Below are 22,627 nucleotides of genomic sequence, written 5' to 3'. Positions count from 1 at the left end.
GGCCATGTCTTCCTGATCCTCCTGCTTGCTGACCCCCACCTCCCCAATCAACCCCATCCCTGGTTCTCTTTCGCCCACCATCTCCCACGCCTGCACCTGTTTTACGTCTGAGATCTTGAGTGAGACAGTGAGAGGAGCTGCAAATAGAAATGTTAGGGAAAAAAGCAATGAGCAGGGAGATGGTGAGCAAGATGATCAGTGAGCAAAGGGGGCACCAAACAGGAGAGAGGCGGGAAGTGTGAGGGCTGTGGTCTTAATGCAGAACTGGAGGGAATCCCAGAAAGTGGGACAAAAAGTTGTTGATGATGGGTCAGGGAATGATGAATTTTGCAGCTAGAGTGCAGAAACAAAGTTACAGAGATGACCAGAAGCAATGCTGCATATACAAAATCATATTTGAGATCTGAACTTTTGTCACTGGGAAGTTGAGAGTCAATGCTGGGCAGGGAACACGGTCAAGGATCACTTGCTTTTTATAATGGAAAACAGTTGGGTCAAAGAGATTACAAGAATTCTGGTTTGGCCAAACAAATGTTTTACTTCTTCCACCTGTTGAAAAATTAACCTATTTTAACTGACTTCTTGTCCACTTATGTATATAGAAGCATTGCTTTGACTTAGCACATAATTTAGAAGTTGGTACACCAAGAATAATATATTTGTATAGCTTCCAATCATACACACATCATGCAAACAAATAACCTGTACAATTCAAAACTACACAATAGTGAGAAGCTTACTTAAGGTGAGCACCGGTAAAGTGCAAGAGAAGATAAAAGATCAAAGACACAAAACAAACTCAGTTGTTCTAATTAAAGCTTAAAACACATGCAAAACACTAATCGTTCTGGAACTAATTTTCTCTAAAAATCCATAGATTTCAAGGTAATGCATCACTCATATGGTGCTTCATTTCCAAACTCTCCTCTTGAAAAATAAGCATGGATAAAAATGAATCAAAACATGTTGGTTCCAAAATAAACTATTAAATCTTGGATATTTGGATTTCAGTGGTTTTAACACAGGAATTGAGAAAGAAATATAATTTGCCCAATGTTACTCAGATAATCCTTTCTGTAAACCATAACAACACGTCAGGAATTAAGACAATCACGGCAGATTCATTACATTTGCTAATGTACAACTAACATGTTAAAACTTGATTTGCCATAGCAATGAAAAAGTTGCTGTAAAAAAACCTGTTGCCTGATCTGTATGGTAATTAACTTAGAAGTCATCAGATTCAATGACATAATCTGTGCAACAACATATTATCCCAAATCCTCTCCATCCAAGCACAATGTTGAAATGAAAGCCCTGTTTCCTATATCTAATATCACTATCATTCTTAACATTAAATACAACCAGCTGCCAAAGCCAAACACAATAAAACTCAAAGTTTAGAAGTCTAATAATTTTATCGAATTATGCACGGCTACTTTTAATTGATTGAATACAGTCATCTCAGAACTTAATAAGATAGTAATGTAAACAGAACACTTCTTGGAAAACTAGCTCAAATTTAATTAGAATTAAATAATACTATAAAATCTCTCAGATATCTTGTGGTCTCAGAGTACTATAGCTGAAAATGTGTTGCTGGAAAAGCGCAGCAGGTCAGGCAGCATCCAAGGAGAGCCTGACCTGCTGCGCTTTTCCAGCAACACATTTTCAGCTCTGATCTCCAGCATCTGCAGCCCTCACTTTCTCTCAGAGTACTATACAATCAAATCAATGACTAGGCTAATTAGATTCCTGCATACACTGAGATTCCATTTAAAATGACAAAATGCTTATTTTATCTGTGAAATCAACATAGTAAGATAAAATTATTTCAAAGCCTTTGCCACTGAGATTTAGTGAGTAAATTTACACAAAGAATGAGGAACTCCCCCAGCTTTTTATGAAAAGACATTACAAGCCTTACTCTTTGTAACATCATCAGCAGCACCTTTTCTATCAGTAAAGCAACAGACAAAACTTTGCTACGGAGGTCGAGATGAAACTTGCTAACAAGCAGCCCCTGTAATCCAAATTTTAATTTGTCACATTCTAGGTTGGAAAAAGAAAAGGATCATTTGATTTTAAAGCAATGTGGATTAATGTTATAGTGTGGAATTTCTGAAGTGTAATTTGACTTGCAGTTTTAACCTAAATACATTTTCAACAGGCTTAAATGAATACTATTTGTCAATGATGTTTTGAGGGAAGTGCATGTTATTATTTTTAAGAAAGGATACACTGTAGTCAATGCACAGGCTCATAGATAAAAATGTAAGGATTGCTGATATTCCTATAGACTCAATAAATCTGCACTGCAGCTTAATATTAGATTTGAATGCCAAAATTAATTTGAGAAACAAAAAAAATTTTCAGGACATCCCACATACTCAGCAGATCTGAAATAGTCCATTCAATGATAAGATTTCTGTGTACCTCACAGTCATTTATTATTTCACATATGCAAGTCACTGAAAAACACAATGGAGTAGTCACCAGTTTTACACTGGGAAAATAGGAAATCTAAATCTTAACAGAAAACAAAAACTGAGATGAGTCATAAAGACTGAAGTTCCTGTACAGTTTCTAGATGCACACAGCTACCTGTTTTACACGCAAAGTTGTTGCTTAATTTTGTGCTAACAATTTTCAAGTCAGTTGATAGGTTACAGTATTTTTTTCCTTCCAAAACAGATTACATGGGTCAGATTCTCTTTCAGTGCGTGCATGGTAGAAGTGCATTTTTATAAAGAAACTAAAAGTATACTCCTTAAATAAACACAGATTTCAGAAAGATTTCCTGAATAATTATAGAGTCATAGGAGATGTACAGCATGGAAACAAACCCTTCGGACCAGATATCCTAAATAAATCTAGTCCCATTTGCCAGCATTTGGCCTATATCCCTCTAAACACTTCCTATTCATATACCCATCCTGATATCTTTTAAATATTGTAATTGCACATCTCCACCAATTCTGGCAGCTCATTCCATACACGTACCACCCTCTGCGTGAAAAAAAATGCCCCTTAGGTCCCTTTTATATTTTTCCCCTCTCACCTTAACTATATGCCCTCTAGTTTTGGATTCCCCCACCCCAGGGAAAAGATCTTATTTGTTTGCCCTACCAGAGCCCTTCATGATTTAATAAACCTCTATAAGGTCACCCCTCAGCCTCCAGGGAAAATAATCCCAGACAATTCAGCCTCTCCTGGTAGCTCAAAACCCCCAACCCTGACAATATCCTTGTAAACCTTTTCTGAGCCTTTTCAAGTTTCACAACATCCTACCCAAAGCAGGGAGACCAGAATTGCATGCAGTATTCCAAAAGTGGCCTAACCAATATCCTCTACAGCTGCAACATGACCACCCAACTCCTATGCTTAATGCATTGACCAATAGAGGCAAGCACACCAAATACCTTTTTCACTATCCTATCTACCATGAAGTTATTACTCAATTGCATTGAACTTACATTTCACTTAACAGCCGAACACAGACATTTTCCTTTAGTCCACATTCAGGACTAATAGTTTTTAAAATGTGCCAACAAGCAATATATTGCAAGTTAAATGGTTTCTCAACAGAGAAACATTCAATTCATCCTAAAGTGATATGTCAGCAAGGAAGAATTCCAGCTCTTTAAAACACATCAAGGCTTTCAAATGCAAATGTTGTGATTATGTGTTAAGTCTAACTGTTACAATATTCTAAAGCAGAAATTTCTTAGTACTGTCTAAAACATTTCAATATAAATTACAGTGTCTAAAGTACTGATCTTTGACTTACTACTGTAAGTATTTTAATAGACAGTGGAAAAGTCCTTTGGATCTGAGATCTGGAAGAAAAAAGGAATTCTAAACGTAAAGAGTTTTATAAGTGCGCAAAGAAAGTATTTCAGAAATAAATGTCAAGAGGAGGAAAGATTTAGAGGCTGAAGACTTACTAACAGTCTTTGATCCTTGTGGAGGAGTATTTGCGGGCACTGATTTGTTCGAAGTCTGCCGTTTTGATGGGTCAATAGTGACCCTGAGAAGAGGAAAAATGTTGGAGAATTAAACTGCACATATAGATCAATCTACATATAGTCTGACATATGTTAGCACATTAAGTGCTGATGCTCCCACTTTGTTACCTACAACTGTAGCAACTTAGAACAAAATTAGAATAACAATTAACTCAACTTTCTCATCACTGACCAAAGATGAACACAACTACATAACTGCACTCTACCTCAGTAGCATCAAACTACTCATAACTAAATAATTGAGACAGTGAATCTTAGGATAAATTCTGCAGTTGCATGAAATGCATTGTACACATATTTATCTATATATGATATACATGGTATAAAGAACATGGTGAGCCAATATGTGCATAAATCATTAAAGATGGAAAAACAGATGGAGGCGGTGGTTAATAAAGCACAAAATATTCAAGGATATATTTACAGCGGCATAGCATAAATGGGATGCTGAACCTATATAAAGGTAGTTATACCACAAATTAAATACCCAGTTCTGGGTGCCAAATTTAGAAAGGATGTGAAGTTTGGAAAGTGTGTGAGGGGTTTACAAAAATGGTTCCAAGGATGAGAAACTTCTGTCATGAAGATAGATTGGAAAAGTTGACACTGTTTCCTTAGAGAGGAGGCGGCTAAGAGGAGATTAGGTTGAAGTTTTCAAAATCATGACAGGTCTGGACAGTGCAGACAGGCAGAAACTGTTCCTGCTCATAAGCAAGTCAAGAGTAATACAGCAGTGCTATGATGATTTGCAAAAGAAGTCACTAATATGAGAAGGAACTTTTTCACACTGGCTTGAATCTGGAATGTAATGCCTGGAAGTGTAGTGGAGGCAGATTCAATTGAGGCATTAAAGGTGGCAATAGTTGATTATTTAAATACAAACATACAAGATTACAGGGAGCAGGTGGCAAAACACAAAGTCATTATATCATTTTGGAAACCTGATGCAGACATGTAACATTTCTAATGATTCTGCCATCAAGTGCAAATGATGATACAATTTTATCTTCATTCTTATAGAAAAGTTCAGAATTTTGCATACTGTTATTACTTTCCAACTCATTTGTATTTCACTCAGAACTTCTACTACCTCTCTGCCTCATTTTCATTTTAAATGGTTGAAAGGCAACGGATACCACCAAAAGACAGATTAACTAGTCGATGATTTCAGTGTTGTTTGTGAGAAAATTGCCTAAATTTAAAATAATAAGACTGTGAAATAGTTTGGAGTCTCCTGAGGACATGTGAAGTATTATATAAATACATTCCTTTTCCTTCCTTGTGGAAGACACTGTGTTTGGTTGATTTTAAAAGAAACAAATACTTGATATGTGGGCACTGCCAACTAGGTCAGCATTTACTGCCCATCTTTACTTGCCTTGAGAAGAAAGTAATTGAACTCTTTAGTGGTTTGACGTAATTGAGTTTTACACTAGAATACTTAAGAATGCAGCCATGTTTGCAGGAATTGGATTTAAATATAGGTCAGAATGGATAAGGATGGTACACATTCTTATTGGACACTAATGAAACAGTGGATTTTGTGATACAATGTGAAAATTTGATCATTTTCATTAATACGAGCCATTTCCATGATTTTTTAAAAAAATATGAATCCACATTCTCAACTGCCCTGATGAATTGGAACACATTGTCTGGATTGCTCCTCAAAACAGTGGGCTATGTTGGAATGCATGTATTTATATGAATTACATTAATGAGTTTTATCAGCATCAATCCTTTCCACTTTAGTACTTCTTTAAAACAGTAATAGCATCTAACTACTTTTTGTTGTTGGAGGGTATGGAGGGCTGACGGTTCTTGGCATAATGATGTAGGCTTTCAATTCTAATCAGTGAACGAAATAATTTACTGTCAGGTAAGAAATATTTGTCATTGAAAACTAAATGATGGACACAACTGCAATATTTTGAAAGAGATTACCCAAATTTGCAGATGTATTGCTGGTTCGAAGTCATTAAAAAAAGAATAGACATATTTTAGAAACATTAAAAATTGGTTGCATATAATTTTTAGCATACTGTATAAGCTATTTCAAGGTACTGAGTCTATGATGGCAAAAAATCTATTAAAATATTTAACATTTGATAGGATGACATATAATTTACAAACCAGGATTGTTTTTTCAAAGCAGAAAGGGATGGACAGGAGAATTTTTTTTTTTAAACAAACTACAGATTGTAACAATTTATCAAATCTGATTTTTTTTGGGAGTGTGGAGAGGGAAGTAATGAGAAAAGAATCATGTGCTCAAAGTGGAAGATAAATATCCTAGAAAAGGCAGATATTTCCTATTTGTGTACTGTGTACTTTCCAGCACTCCGCAGAGCAACATGACCAGATATAGCATTGTCTCCTCTCTTCAAAATACTCTAACCATGGACTATATCCCCATTTTCAAAATATAACCTTCTACTATATCAGTTTCATTCTTTTTACTTTAAATACCAGCTATTCTGAGTCAGGAGTCAAATTATGAGTAGTGTGGGGTAATGGAGTATAACAAACTGGTTGGAATCGCTAAACTTATTTCCCTTGGGAAGTTAAGGGGGAGAGCTTTTAGTGGAGAGACAGACTTTCAACTGATTAGTTTAGCCTAAATGTGTAAAGTGAAAATATAGTATAATAAGGGATTCAAATAACGGCAGCTAAACTTGCTGACGACACAAGGATAGGTAGGAAAGCGAGTTGTGTAGAGGACATAAGGAGTTTATAAAGGAATATGAATGTGTTAAGTGAGTGTGCAAAGATGAGAGAAATGGACTGCAATGTAGGAGTGTGTGAAATTGTCCATTTTGGCAGAAAGAATAAAGAAGAAGCAAGTTATCTAATTGGTAAAAGGTTGCAGTACTCTGAGATGCAGATAGATCTAGGTGTCCTTGTGCAAGAATCACAGGAAGTTAGTATGCCAGTTTAGCAAGTATTCAGGTAAGCCAAGAGAATGTCATGGTTTATTGAGAAGGAAATTACATGCAAGAGTAGGGAGGTTATGCTTCAGATACACAAGACTTGGTGAAACCTCATCTGGATGGCTGTGTACAATGCTGGTCACTATACATATGGAAGGATATTATAGCAGTTATGAATGTTTACAAGACCAATACCTGGAATGAGTGAATTGACCTATGATAAAAGATTAGACAGGCTAGGACTATATCCTCGGCAGCTTTGAAGAGTCAGAGGTGACTTAATTGAAACATAAAAGATTTTGAGGGGACTTGATCAGGTTGCTGTTGAAAGAATGCTTCCTCTTGTGGGAGAATCTACAACTAGGGGATGACAGTTTAAAAGGGGGAGGGACAAGGAAACACATTTTCTGAGGGTTGAGTGCCTTTAGAATTCCCTTCCTTTAAAGAAAGCTGATGCTTAATCTTTACATGTTTTTAAGCTAGAGGTAGACAGATTTTTGAACACCAAAGGGTTGAAAATGTATTGGATGTATGCAAGTGTTAAGGTTAAAATCAGATCAGCAAGGATTTTAACGAATAGTAGAGCAGGCTCAAAAGGCCAACTGCACTTTTATTCACTCATGGGATGTGGACTTTGCTATCTGACCAGTGTTTATTGCCCATTCCTAGTTGCCCTCAAGGTGGTGGTGGTGAGTTGCCAATACCCTTCTGGAGGGAATTCCAGGATTTTGAACCAGTGATAGCAAAGGAATGACAATGATTTCCAAGTTAGAACGGTGAGTAACGTGGAAGGGAACTTCCAGTGGTGGTGTTTCCATGTATCTGCTGCCCTTCTTATTCTAGCTGGAAGTGGTTGCGTGTTTGGAAGGTACTGTCTAAGGATCTTTGGTGAATTTCTGCAGTGCATCTTATAGATAGTATACACTGCTGCTACTCCTGAGCATTGGTGGTAGATGCACTGCCTATCAAGTGGGATGCTTTGTTCTGGATTGTGTTAAGCTTCTTGAGTGTTGCACCATCAAGCAAGTGTGGAGTATTTCATCACACTTTTGCCTTGTAGATTTTAAAAAAAAACATTTACAGGATGAGGGCATCACTGGCTCAGCCAGCATTCATTGTCCATCTCTAATCGCCCAGAGGGCAGCTAAGAGTCAATCACATTGCCATGGTTCTGAAGTCACATATAAACTAGACCAGGTAACGGTGGTAATTTACTTCCCTAAAACATATTAGTGAAGTAGATGAGTTTTTCCAGCAATTGACAATTGTTTCAAGGCCATCATTAGACTCTTAATTCTAGATTTTTAAAAAATTGAATTCAAATCCCACTTTTTACCACAGAGGCATTCGAACCCGGATTTTGGGAACATTACCTGGGTCACTGGATTAAGAATCTAGCAATCGCTTCATGAGGCCAATGCCTTCCTGAGATGGTGGGCAGGCTTTGGGGAGTCAAGAGAGGAGTTACTCACCATTATATTCCTAGCCTCTGACCTGCTCGTGTAATAACTATTTTTATGTGGCGGTACAGTGAATTTCTGATCAATGGTAACTCCAACGATTTTGATTGTGGGGGTTTCAATGATGGTAATGCTATTGAATGTCAAGGGGTGTGGTCAGATTGTCTCTTATTGGAGACAGTCATTGCCTGGCATTTGTGTGGCGCAAATGTTACTTTCCACTTGACAGCCCAGCTTGGATGTTGCCCAGATCTTGTTGCATTTGCATATGGACTTCTTCAGTATTTGAAGAGTGGCAAATGGTGCTGAACATTGAGCAATCATCAGCGAACATCCCCATTTGTGACTTTATGATGGAGGGAAGGTCATTGATGAAACAGCTGAAGATGGTTGAACCTAGGACATTACCCGAAGGAACTCCTGCAACTATGTCCTGTAGCTGAAATGACTATCCTCCAACAACGAACCACAACTTGAAACTGTGTGCCAGGTATGATATCAACCAGCAGAGACTTTGCCCTATTACCCATTAATTCCAGTTTTGCTAGGGCTCCTTGATGGCACACAATTGAATGTGACATGGATTTCAAGTGGTGTCACTCTCACCTCACCTCGAGAATTCAGCTCTTTTGTTTATGTTTGTCCAAATCTGTAATGAGGTCAAGAGTTGAGTGACCCTGGAGGGTCCCAAACGGGAAGTCACCAAGCAGGTTATTACTGGTCAGGTGCTGCTTGACAGCACAGTTAATGACACCTTCCACCACTTTATTGATGATCAGGAGTAAAATGGTGATAGCAATTGGCCAGGTTGGATTTGTCCTGTTTTTTTGTATACAGGACACACTCGGGCAATTCTTCATATTGTCAGGTGATCCCAGTGTTGTAAATGCATTGGAACAACTTGGCCAGGGGTGTGGCAAGTTCTAAAGCACAAGTCTTCAGTACTTTTGCTGGAATGTTGTCAGGGCCCATAGCCTTTGTGCAATCCATTGCCTCTAACCATGTCTTAATATCACTTGGAGTAAATCATAGGGTCATCAAAATGGCTAAAGACTGGTATCTATAATGCTGGGGACTTTTCAGGGGACTAAAGTGGATTATCCATTTGACAATTCTGTAAATACTTCAGCCCCATCTTTTGCATCAATGAGTTGTGAAATTCCATAATTGGAGGGTCATGATATTTGTAGAACTTCTTCCTCCAGTGAGTTTAACTGTCCACCAGCACTCACGACAATGTGTTGAAAGACTGTAGAGCTTAGATTTGATCTATTGGATGTGGGATTGCTTAGCTCTGTTGTTCACTTGCTGATAATGGCCTACTCTTGTTCCTTGTTTGTATGTTCATAATGTAAAAAATATTCTTCAATGTATTGTTTTGCCTCATGTTTGGACTTCTAAATTTTAATGTATCAAGAAAATGAAATTAATTGTGGAAATGCACATTTTACTGAAGTATGCAAAAAATTACATTGTGTTTTAGAAAGTACAATTTACAAAAATACTGAAAATTTGAAGGTTATTTATGAAATTCTATAGTGACTTAGATGCAAGAGACAGGAATAGAAAGAAATTCTTAATGCTGATGAACAAGAGTTTAGTCATTGGCTATAATGCTCTTAAGATTTTGGTCACCTTGAGAAAAGCTAACTCCCAAAGTTTAAATATGAAAAATGCTAGTTCCCTTATTTTGTCAGTTCTACGAAATTTTGATCAGTGATAATGAAATAGTTTGTACCGATTGAATAATTTTTTTTTTAAATTTTGAGCATTAAAATATTATGGATATTTTTTCCAATGAAAGCAGACATGTTCTGAAATGTAGCTCTGACTGGTCTGTAAATCACTGAATCTGGATATTTTATAAATTGTTGACAGGTTGGAGCAAGAATGGATGGGATCCTCCAGGGTCAGTCTTGTTGGGAATCTGGAACACATTGTCTGTAAGAGTGTAGAGACAGAACTCTCATAATATTTTAGAAGCATTTTAGATGTACACTTGTGATGTAAGGCATGCAAGACTATGGACCAAGAGCTGGAAAACAGGATTAGAACAATTACGTGGTTGTTTTGACTACCGCAGACTTGATGGGTCAAAAGACCTTTTTCTGTGTTTTAGATCTCTGACTATGACAACACATTACGTTCTGATGGGAGACAGGGAAAAAATAGCATTCCCTTAGGGTTCTAGTATTGAAGGGAACTAACGAAGAGCACCTTGTCACTTGATTCTTGATCCAAGAGCTAAAATGACAACTGATCAGACAGGTGATGATCTATAGAGCAAATATATATTTACAGATGTTATATTTATTTACAGTGAAATGTTACAAGTGCCACCTGTGTCCTCAGAAGAACCTGAATCTCATCTTGAGAAGGCCTATCATCTGTTCCAAAATGGACATGGCGAGAAACAAATTGGCTGCAATAAATCTACATGCCATCAGTCAGGGGTGTGTGCAATGAAGTCATCAGCAAAAAGGATAGGCCTGTCCTTCGAGCAGCCATCCTTTTATAGTATTCCGCCCTTTGAAATAAGCAGGAATCAGACAGCTAACAAAGACATGGGTATCATGGCAGATTCTAGAGTACCTGTCAAAGAGCTTTAAGATGTGATAGCTATGATCAAAGATAACTTGGACATTGACCTCTTAATGAATTCAGATGCACTATGACATGACACTCTCAACATGATGTATATACAGTCTATAGCACTGAGTTTGGGAAAAGTCAGTTATATTGACAAGGCCTACCTCTTGGGCTGTACCACTGACCTCACTACAGGAAAATAAGATGAAGAGGTGTGATCTTGCACAAAATGCCTCAGTAACAGCCTTATGGGCAGCACGGTGGCACAGTGGTTAGTACTGTTGCCTCACGAGAACGAGGGTAGGTCCGATCAAGGACAGTAGTGGGAGACTGTGTATTGAGTCGGAAGAGATAGGAGAGGTCTTGAATGAGTACTTTTCTTCAGTATTTACAAATGAGAGAGACCGTATTGTTGAAGAGGAGAGTATGAAACAGACTGGTAAGCTAGACGAAATACTTGTTAGGAAGGAAGATGTGTTGGGCATTTTGAAAACTTGAGGATAGACAAGTCCCCCGGGCCTGATGGGATATATCCTAGGATTATGTGGGAAGCAAGAGAGGAAATTGCAGAGCCGTTGGCAGTGATCATTTCGTCTTCACTGTCAACGGGGGTGGTACCAGGAGACTGGAGAGTGGCGAATGTTGTGCCCCTGTTCAAAAAAGGGAATAGGGATAACCCCGGGAATTACAGGCCAGTTAGTCTTACTTCGGGTGGTAGGCAAAGTAATGGAAAGGGTACTGAGGGATAGGATTCATGAGTATCTGGAAAGACACTGCTTGATTAGGGACAGCCAGCACGGATTTGTGAGGGGTAGGTCTTGCCTTACAAGTCTTATTGAATTCTTTGAGGAGGTGATCAAGCATGTGGATGAGGGTAGAGCAGTGGATGTAGTGTACATGGATTTTAGTAAGGCATTTGATAAGATTCCCCATGGTAGGCTTATGCGGAAAGTCAGGAGGCATGGGATAGTGGGAAATTTGGCCAGTTGGATAGAGAACTGGCTAACCGGTCGAAATCAGAGCGTGGTGGTAGATGGTAAATATTCAGCCTGGAGCCCAGTTACAAGTGGAGTTCTGGGTCCTCTGCTGTTTGTAATGTTTATTAATGACTTGGAAGAGGGATTCAAAGGTTGGTCAGTAAATTTGCAGACGATACGAAGATTGGTGGAGTTGTGGATAGCGAGGAGGGCTATTGTCGACTGCAAAGGGACTTAGATATGATGTGGAGTTGGGCTGAGGAGTGGCAGATGGAGTTCAACCTTGTCAAGTGTGAGGTTGTCCATTTTGGAAGGACAAATAAGAATGCGGAATACAGGGTTAACAGTAGGGTTCTTAGTAAGGTGGAGGAGCAGAGGGATCTTGGGGTCTATGTTCATAGGTCTTTGAAAGTTGCCACTCAGGTGGATAGAGCTTGTAAGAAGGCCTATGGTGTATTAGCATTCATTAGCAGAGGGATTGAATTCAAGAGTCGTGAGATGATGTTGCAGCTGTACAAGACCTTGGTAAGGCCACGTTTGGAGTACTGTGTGCAGTTCTGGTCGCCTCATTTTAGGAAAGATGTGGAAGCTTTGGAGAGCGTGCAGAGGAGATTTACCAGGATGTTGCCTGGAATGGAGAATAGGTCGTACAAGGATAGGTTGAGAGTGCTAGGCCTTTTCTCATTGGAACGGTGAAGGATGAGGGGTGACTTGATAGAGGTTTATAAGATGATCCGGGGAATAGATAGAGTAGACAGTCAGAGACTTTTTCCCCGGGTACAACAGAATGTTACAAGGGGACATAAATTTAAGGTGAAGGGTGGAAGATATAGGGGGGATGTCAGGGGTAGGTTCTTTACCCAGAGTGTGGTGGGGGCATGGAATGCGCTGCCTTTGGGAGTGGCAGAGTCAGAATCATTGGTGACCTTTAAGCGGCAATTGGATAGGTACATGGATAGGTGCTTAAGCTAGGACAAATGTTCGGCACAACATTGTGGGCCGAAGGGCCTGTTCTGTGCTGTATTGTTCTATGTTCTCACAGCGCCAGAGACTTGGGTTCAATTCCCGCCTCAGGCGACTGGCTGTGTGGAGTTTGCACAGTGTCTGCATGGGTTTTCTCCGGGTGCTCCGGTTTCCTCCAACAGTCCAAAAATGTGCAGATTAGGTGAATTGGACATGCTAAATTGCCCGTAGTGTTAGGTGAAGGGGTAAAATGTAGAGGAATGGGTCTGGGTGGGTTGCGCTTCGGCGGGTCAGTGTGGACTTGTTGGGCTGAAGGGCCTGTTTCCATACTGTAAGTAATCTAATCTAATCTAAAACACTTTTGTGGGTTGAGGACTTGGAGATTACACACATATTTCCAGTGGATCTTTGGAAGCAGCCAGTCACAAAAAGAAGAGGAGCAGTTGTTATCTTGATAACCTTCAGTCACCACTCCCCCAATTTCATATTATAAGACTTGTTACACTGTCCTGGGACACTGTCATGCAGTGGCAGCCCCATTACTTGCTCATGTAGAAGAAACAGCAGTGAAGGTAACAGATTTTGGGCTTCCTAACCCCCTCTGCATTGTCAGAGAACCTTCAACCATGAATCTCATGCAGAGGTTGTTTAGCACCACCTGAGGCTAGTGCTGAGCTTGCTGATGCCTTTGTTTCTCCTCAATTTCTGTACATCATCTCTGTATTACTACAACAGCAATGATAACAGCTGAGGCTGCTGGATCTATTTCTGATGGGTACAATGAACCTTTGGGGTGGGTGGGGGTGGAACAAGTATCAGAAGCAAAACAGCTTCTCCATGGTGTGACTTGTCAGCAGTTGCAGAAGAATAAGACATGAAAGCCTCTGATAAGGAGGGTCATGAGATGCCTCTACATGGATGTCTGACATATTAGACCTTATTTTATACATAAGTCCATGTACTCACATATTTACAGTTTAATTTGAGAGCTGAACATCTCTATGCCCTTGCACAGACCAAGAGACTTTTGGGAATGGTCAACTGCAGGTGGCACTTTAAAGATCAGCTGTGATCACCTTTTGTCACAGAGTTTACTACAATTAATTTGTAATGATCAATGACATAGTCAGGATTGCTTGTGACCAGGACATGCAATATAGATTGTTGGTCAATGAATGAGTTCCATGTGCAGATTAATTTAATGACAGGTGCATTTAAGATCAAGTCTATTGGTCTTGATTAAGGGCCCTACCTACACTTAATGCCTGCTCCACGAAACAAACCTAGTCTGGGTGTATTAGCAGTCATTTTTTTTATCATTAATCAAATCTCAACAGTGAAATAATGATGGAAGAGTTTGGGCTCCTGAGAATGAGTTGTATGATCTGACTGATATTCTAGATGCTTCCTGCCCCTAACGTTCATATTCCAATCTGGATAGCAATCCTTGTCAACTCCAACATTATGGCCTTTTTAAAACAATTAATATTACTCTATTTCCATCCCCTCCTCTCCCTAAGCCCTAGGCGTACTCCCAAGACATTCACAACATTGTTATCCACTGGCCCCTATCGAAGCCAGGATGCTGGTAACTTTCAAACATGCCCATTCCCACACTCGCCTGTTAGCTAGCATACTACACTGGTTTCCATCCTTATATCTGGAGTTGCCCATTGAATATTAATTGGTCCCCTGTATGCTAGTCTACTAGCTCTAATCCATACCCTTGAATTCCCAATATAGCATGCACTGCCCATTGATAACTTCCCTTGATTTTCACTAGCCAAACCCAAGGATCAACCATGCCCAATCCCCACTTTACCTGGGAGGACAGCCCCGTCTGTGGATGACCTAGCCCCAATTGTTATCTATTCAGCTCCCCAACTGACTTACTGGTAATCCCTACACTGGTTGCACTTGACTTGCAAGATTCATCATGGCCTAATCCTCTGGACTCCGATTGCCGCAGGTGAACAGTTGCCTCCTTATGCCCGCTTTTCTTTGAAAATAGCAGGTCATTCCAGAGGTGTGGGATGACTGAAACACCACCTGAATGAACTACTCCAAAATATACCCACAGGAAAATGAAAATCAAGCATATGGGATCTAACCAAGAGCCTTTTGCTATTCTTTACTACTTCATACTTTCTGTTTTTAATCCATGTTTCAGGCTAACTAGACAATTATGTCTTATCTTTCACGTAAATTTCACATTTACGAATCACATATCTGAAAGTCCAAGCAATTTATATCCAATAAAATTACCTTGTGTATCAACTTAGTTAACCCCTCAAAGAATTCCAATACAATTGTGAAGCATCACCTACTTCACAATGGTTTTTATTTAGTGATGCATTACAGTTTTTTTACATTATATAATTCTCATAGTATCAAGAGACTAATGTGCTACATAATACTTAACCCAATGAAGACCATAAAGACTGTGGTATTCCTCATAAAAATGCAGATCTTTTACAAAGTATCAATTCAATTGCTTGATGCTACATATTCTAAAACCAGTTGCAATGCAGAAATGATACCTTTTGCAAAGTCCTTTAATCACTTAAATTAATCCATTAAATATAGCCCATCGTTAAAGCATATCATCCTTCTGACCCAAGGGTTCCATGACTCTATGACACAATCAGGACAATGACACCTGGAAAAGGCAGCCAAAAGTGCTTCTTAAGTAAAAAGGATATGTATTAATAACTATTGTTTTTTTTTAAAAGAGTGCTTCTTGTCCATATAAAATACAGAAAATTTGAAGTTTCTGTAGTAATGACAGTTTCATAAAGCATATGTATGTTTTAATAGAGCATGATGTTAGCCCTGAGCTGGAATGCTACAGGCTTAGGTTGCATCTTCTAATTTTACTAAAACCTGTTTAAAATTTCAATCTTAGGAAGAAAAAAAATGACTGGACATAATAAAAGATTTCACAGAGACACACTGAGACTGTACACCACCCTCACTGTAGAAAGGGAATGAGTTACATGGAGTCCTACCCAAAGAAAAGTCTTCATAAAAGGGAAAAGTTCCTTCATCTAATATAAAAATCTTTTCCATAAGATATGGCAAATCAGCTCTATTCTGAAAAAGATATTTGGAAGAAAGCATTATGCCACTTGCCACAGAAATCCAAATTGTTCCGCACTATTTGAATCCTAAATCATACTTCTAGCAAGAGAACTGCAATCAGGGAATTTGCTTCCCCAGCCCAACACATTTTACATAACAAATGCTATTTTCAAAGTTTATAGTTGCTTTATAGCATGCTTTTTTTCCAACTAAGGAAACTTTAACATACACCCCAATCATGCTTGGTGTATTAGTAAGATAATGAAATGATCCCATCAAAATTTGGTTAATCGCAATGAATCTGACATGACAGTAAGTAGTTAGCATGCACAGCTGTATATATGTTTAAAACAACCAGATTAGAACACTTCCCATCATCATTAATGGTTTAATAGTATACAATCTCCCAGGTAAGCCATGGGTAACCTTTTTATATAAGCAGGAAGTCATTGAGTTATCAAGGTTGTGAAACCAGGTTTCTGGTAATATTGCAGATCAAACCAATTATATTTTAAATCCTACCTTTTGGAAAACCTGAAAGACATGTTTCTAAATTAAAAAAAAAATGAGAAGCAAAAAATGTAAATAAAGCCCATATATGTTATACAAAAAAATTGCATGTTTGATGGCTGTCACACAGTACTGATAAGAAAGATGTATGAGGAGAGGACATAGCAAAATGACAATGCGCACGAGGCCTCGCTACAGCTGAAATTCTGAGTCCAGTCACAAAGAAATTTCTGACTGACCCAACAGACCAGTCAGGACCAGTTCAATTCTATTTGTTAAGATATATTTCTTGACCATAAATAACTCAGATCAAATTTGTGGCATGTAATATGACTCGATAACTGTGACAGGTGAAAGATGCAACAGTTCAAATATACCCACAATCATATGGACACATTAATTAAAACCCAACAGAGTAGACCTATTTTCATATTGTGCAAATTTTCTGCTGGAAGTCCTCCAAGATTACATGCATCAGTCATAAATAGTTTCTTGCAACTTCTATTTTATAAATGTCACCTTGGAAGATAGCTAAAAATGTAATACAAAGTAACTCATCCCAACAAAGAGAATATTCAAAGTAACCTCCAGTATAGCTTTGATTTTCTCCAAATCATTTTGTTTTATTTATTCTATGTTGAGTTATATCACCAGGCAGAATATCTACTTCTGAATCTTATTTTCGTTGGACAGTTAAGAATACTTCACTATGATTCAGGGGGTATTTATCTTGTTTTTCTAACTTAAACGTATGCCTGCTTACACTGGTTTCCTGTCAAGAAAGCTTTATTGCATAATAATGGAAACTGAGATTGTATTTGCTCATGATTAATTCAAAGGTACAAAAAATGATTAATAGGAGTTAAAAAAATTGGAATTCAAAAGCAGCTTATTTTGTACTTAGGCCTGAGCACATACAAACATATTCAAAGACTAGAGTACCTATAAACCATAGTACAATAGAGCTTGAAAAATATTTGTCAAATCACCCAATCAAGTTATTATGGTTTTTAAAGTTTACAGCAATGCAACAAAACATTATAATAGTGGCCATAATGCACATCTTGAGGTGCAAAAATAATTAGACATACACAACTAGTTTGTTCTGAAATAATAAAAATCATTATGAAACTAACTGCACCTAACCAGCAACTTGACACAGTATTAGCTTAATCCAGTGGTGCTACTCCTGCTTCTGACTCAGATGGTTGTGGGGTTAAAAGGTCCAGGTCAAGGAATTTGAATACACAATGCCTAAATTGACACTTCAGTGCAGTACTGAAAGAAAGCTGTAATGTCACAAATTCCCATCTTATGAGGAAACTTTGAACCAAAACCTATAATGTAGGGTAGCTTCTCTGAAATTTTAGCATACAGTTATTCTTCAATCACCAACATCAAAAATAGAATAATTATCTCAGGTGAGAATGCGTTCAATTAAAGTATGGCGACAAAGTGTCATGTGAAGGGGAGATTTGAAAGGCTAAAGGGAAAATACAAGGGAATAGTGCAGGATAAGTAGAGTCTGACAGGAAAGTTGAGAGCACAGAAACATAAGTGTGCACAGCAGAGGAGGAAGCAGAAGCAGTTGAAGCTGTGTATCTTACTTGCTCATAGCATTCATAATTGGATGAATGAATTCTTAACACAAATAGAAATAAATGAGCATGATATTAAAAACTCATTACAAAGACGTGGTTGACAAGACTGGAGTTGAATATTAAAGCGTATTTGACATTTTAAAAAAATCATTTTGCATCTCTGGCTAGGCCAGTATTTATTGATCATCCTTAATTACTCAGAGGGCAGTAAAGAGTGAACCACATTGTGCTGGGCTGGAGTCACGTAGTTCAAGGAGGCTGCTCTCACACCAATGTCCCACAATTGAATAAAATTGTAGAGCAGGCCAGATATGGATGGTGTATTTTCTTCCCTAGACAATCTAAGTTGAACTAGATGGGTTTTTTAAATTGCAACTGACAGTGCTACATGAGTAGCATTTTATTTCAGATTGTTTTATTAAATTCAAATTTCACCACTTGTCATTGTGATATTCAAAACTTTAACCAGGAATTCTGCATTACTAGTCCTATGACATTCTGGATTACTTGACCTATGACTACACCACTGTCTGCAGGGAAGGAAGAATGGAAAAGGAGGTGGGGTAGTTCTGTTAAAAGAGGATGAGACATTATTAAGAATAATCTTGGTTCAGAACGTCAAGGCGTAATATCAGTTTGGGTGGAGATACAAAACAACAAAGGAAATAAGTCATTGGTGAGAGTTGTTTTATGCCCACTAGTATTAGCAACACAATAGGACAAGATTAACATCAAGAAACAACTGGGGCTTGGATGAAAAGTGCCCTAAAGTGGGTGACTTTAAGCCTTCACATTGTTTGGACTAGAGGATAGGCTCATAGTGTGTCTTCAGGACCGTTTTTTCCTACAATATGGTCTGGAACCGACCAGTACCAGACTATTTTGGATCTAATGATGTATAAAGAATCAACGTGAATGAAGGACCTTAAAGCAAAGTATCGTTTAGGCTGGAGTAAATATAACATGATAGAATTTTACATTGTTTGTGTGAGAGAAATGTTTGTTCATAATTAAACGTAAATAAAGGCAATTACAAGGTCTGAAGCAGAATGGGTAAGTAGGTTAAAAAAAATCCAAGACAGTGGCAGACATTGAAATCTCAGTAAAGATATATGCTATTGAGGAAGAAAAGCATACTGGAAGGCTTCAAAATCTATGGCTAACTAAGGAAGTTATGGGAGATATAAAATTGAAAGTGGTGTACAGTTCTGCAATGATTAGTGGTGGGGCAGATGATTTGTAAATATTTTATAAACATCAAAAGATGATCAAAAATTAATAGAGGAAGAAGTTGGAGTATAAGAGAAAACTAGCAATAAATAAAAACCATGGTCAGTAAACTTATACAACCATTCAAAAAGGAAAATAACAACTATTAGCAAACAAGAGCATTTGTTCCATGGGGAAAGGCTGGAGAATTAATAATGGGAAACAAAGGAAATAGCATACATCTTGAACAAGTAGTTTATATGTATCTTTACAGTGAGAGTCATAAAATGGTCAAAGAATTGATTAAATCAAGAAGCAAAATTGAGGGAGGAACTTGGAACTAACGATATACTAGAGATAAAGTAATACTAATAATAATGGGACTTATGGCTAACAAGTCCTTTGGAGCTGGGAGCCTTTATCCTAGAATATTAAAGTAATTGGTTAAATAGATAACGGAAGTATTAGTTGTAACCTTCCAAAATTCCCTACATTCTTCAAAGGTCCCAGCACGTTGGAAATCACAAAAGGAAACTATTCTATTTCTGAAAAGAGTAAAATAGAAAGCAAGAAACTAGTTGGTTCATCATCTGTCGCGACAATGATAGAATCCATTATTAAAGAGGTAGCATAGGATATATAGAAAATCAAAATATAGTTAGGCAGAATCAACATGATTTTGTGAAAGGTTTATTAGAGTACTTTGAGTGTAACAAACAGGGCGAATAAAGGAGACCCAGCAAATTTAGTGCATTCACATTTCAAAAAGGTATTTGAGAAGCTAATGGTGTTGAGGGTGATATATAGCATGGATAAATGACTGGCTAATGAACAGGAACAGAGAGTGGGGATAAATGAGCCATCTGTAACTAGTGGAAGGATAAAAGGTAAAATTGCCATTGACTTATCAGATCATACAGCTGCTCTCTTATTAGAGACAGAGACAACTGGGTGGTGGTTTAACCTCAGAGTAACTGTGCCTCAGGTGAGGAGAGAGGTTGAGGAGGACAGTCCTTCATGACAATGTCAGCCATACTGGGAATTGAACCCATGCTATTGGCATAACTCTCTACCGCAAACTAGCTGTCCAGCCAACTGCGCTAAACAAACCTGCGCTGGGCTTTCAATTATTTACAATGACGATTATGAAACTGACTATTGTAGCCATTTCTTTATTCGCTCATGGGATGAGTAACTTGCTATAGGCATTTGAAAGACATGCAAAAATCAACCAAATTGAAGTATCTGAAGTCACATTAGGCCAGATTAGGTAAGGACAATCAATTTCTTTCCGGAAAGGATAAGAGTGAACCAGATGAGTTTTTATGATATGGTCATCATTTCAGAGTCTAGCTTTATATTCCAGACTTAGTCATAGCATTAGCCTGTGCCTCTGAATTACTAATCCAGTGAAATTACCACCATGGCATCGTCTCCATAAATTTCCTGATGATATGAAGACAGGGCAGAAAGCAAATTATGAGAAGTACACAAACAGTCTGCAAGAGGATACAATAGTTAAGTAGGCAGGCAAACATTTAGCAGATAATGGGGAAAGTGTGATGTTTCCCATGTTAGCAGGAAGCGTAGAAGAGTAGAATATTACTTAAATGGGGGGAGACTGCAGATGGTGCGGTCAGAATTACAAAGGTCAGAATACGGATGCAGCAAGTAGGATAAGCTGGGGCCTTTTCCATTGGAACGTAGGAGGTTGAGGGATGACCTTATAGACGTTTATAAAATAACGAAGGATATAGATAAGGTGAATGGCGGTCTCTTTTCCCTAGGGTGTGGGAGTTCAAGACCAGGGGTCATTTTTTAATGTGAGAGGAGAAAGATGTTAAAAAGACGAGAGCTGATTTTTCTTTACACAGTCAGTGGAATTAACTTCCAAAGAAGTGGTGGATGCAGATACAGTCACAATGTTTAAAGGATGTTTGGATAAGTATACGAATAAGAAATGTTTGGAGGGAAATGGACCCTTGCCCAAGCAGGTAGTTTTAGTTTAGTTGGGATTATGGTCGGCAAGCACGGTTAGACCGAAGGGTCTGTTTCCGTACTGTATGACCCTAAGCATTTAAGAAATCAAATAGATTGTTGGTATTTATTGTAAAAGGGGATGAAGTATTGGAAAGTCTTGGCGAGTCTTGCTATAAGTGTAGAAGGCACTGGTAAGATCACTGACAGCTAATGTATGTTGCTAATTCTGGAGATGAAAAGATTGTTTTAAGAGACAAGGTTGAGCAGGTTAGGTCTGAATGCATTGGTGGATACAGCTAGTGTTTGGAATTCAGTCCTCCAGTAGTGGAAACAGGGTTATTGAATCAAGGTGAGTTAAGCAGAATTTTGATTTCAAGACAGTCAAGGGTCTACATCTGTGCTTTGGAAATACTGGAGTCTATTGTTAAAGAAGAAATAGTAGGACATTTAGAAAAGCTAAACACAGTCAATGTGGTTTTGTGAAAGGGAAAACATGTTTGACAAATTTGTTAGAGTTCTTTGAGGATATAAAAGCAGAGTTCATAAAGATGAATCAGATTTGGTTTATTTGGATTTTTCGTAAGCATTCAATAAGACACCCATGGAAGGCTATTGCCCATGATATTAGGGGTAATGTGTTAGCATGGATTGAGGACTGCTTAACATGCAGAAGACAGAGTTGGGATTAATGGGTGTTTTTCAGATTGGAAAGAAGTAACAAGTACCACAGGATGATGTCCTAGGGCCTCAACTATTTACTATCTATATTAATGACTTGGAGGAATGGTTAGAGCATAATGTATCCAAATTTGCTAAGAATACAAAAGTATGTGGGAGACATGTTATGAGGTGGTCTTAAGGAATCTGCAACAATGCAGAGATTGGTTCAGTGAGCGGGCAAAAACCTGGCAGATGGAGTTTAGTGTAGGAAAGTGAGGTTACACGTTTTGATGGCAAACTGTTACTTTAGTGGAGCGAGAGAGAGAGAGAGAGAGAGAGAGAGAGAGAGAGAGAGAGAAAGAAAAGCAGATTATTATTTAAATGGAGACTCAAAATGTGCAGTTCAGAGACATCTGGGTATTTCTGTGCATGAAACACAAAATGCTCGCACATAGGTCCAGCAGCTAATTAAGGCGGCAAATGGAATTTCGATCTTTATTGAAAATGGATTGGAGTTTATAGTTAGATAAGTGTTGTTGAGGCAACATCTGAAATATTATGTACTTTTTTTAAAATATAGAATCCCTACAGTGTGGAAACAGGCCATTCAGCCCAATGAGTCCACACCGACTTAAGGAC

At 38.2% G+C, this 22,627-nt stretch overlaps 1 protein-coding gene across 18 annotated transcripts in view; it reads right to left on the bottom strand.

Moving 5' to 3' along the window:
* The window catches only part of mark3a (MAP/microtubule affinity-regulating kinase 3a), a 175,037-nt gene that overhangs the window by 5,486 nt on the left and 146,924 nt on the right, over positions 1-22,627 (bottom strand). For 6 of the 18 annotated variants that reach the window (XM_043697487.2, XM_043697490.2, XM_043697489.2 and 3 more), the window contains one exon: positions 16,551-16,577. The exons of 4 other annotated variants lie outside the window; for them this stretch is intronic. In XM_043697487.2, coding sequence (XP_043553422.2) covers positions 16,551-16,577 — 27 coding nt within the window. Of the gene's footprint in view, positions 1-1,667; positions 1,704-3,790; positions 3,840-3,943; positions 4,031-16,550; positions 16,578-22,627 lie in introns of all 18 variants that reach the window. 8 more of the 18 variants (XM_043697494.2, XM_087989797.1, XM_043697500.2 and 5 more) reach the window with 5 other exon arrangements.

The sequence above is a fragment of the Chiloscyllium plagiosum genome, unplaced genomic scaffold (assembly GCF_037043375.1).
Source record: "Chiloscyllium plagiosum isolate Xiang-an unplaced genomic scaffold, Cpla_swu_hap1 HiC_scaffold_8, whole genome shotgun sequence".
Taxonomy (NCBI): domain Eukaryota; kingdom Metazoa; phylum Chordata; class Chondrichthyes; order Orectolobiformes; family Hemiscylliidae; genus Chiloscyllium; species Chiloscyllium plagiosum.
This window is presented reverse-complemented; position numbering and strand designations above follow the sequence as displayed.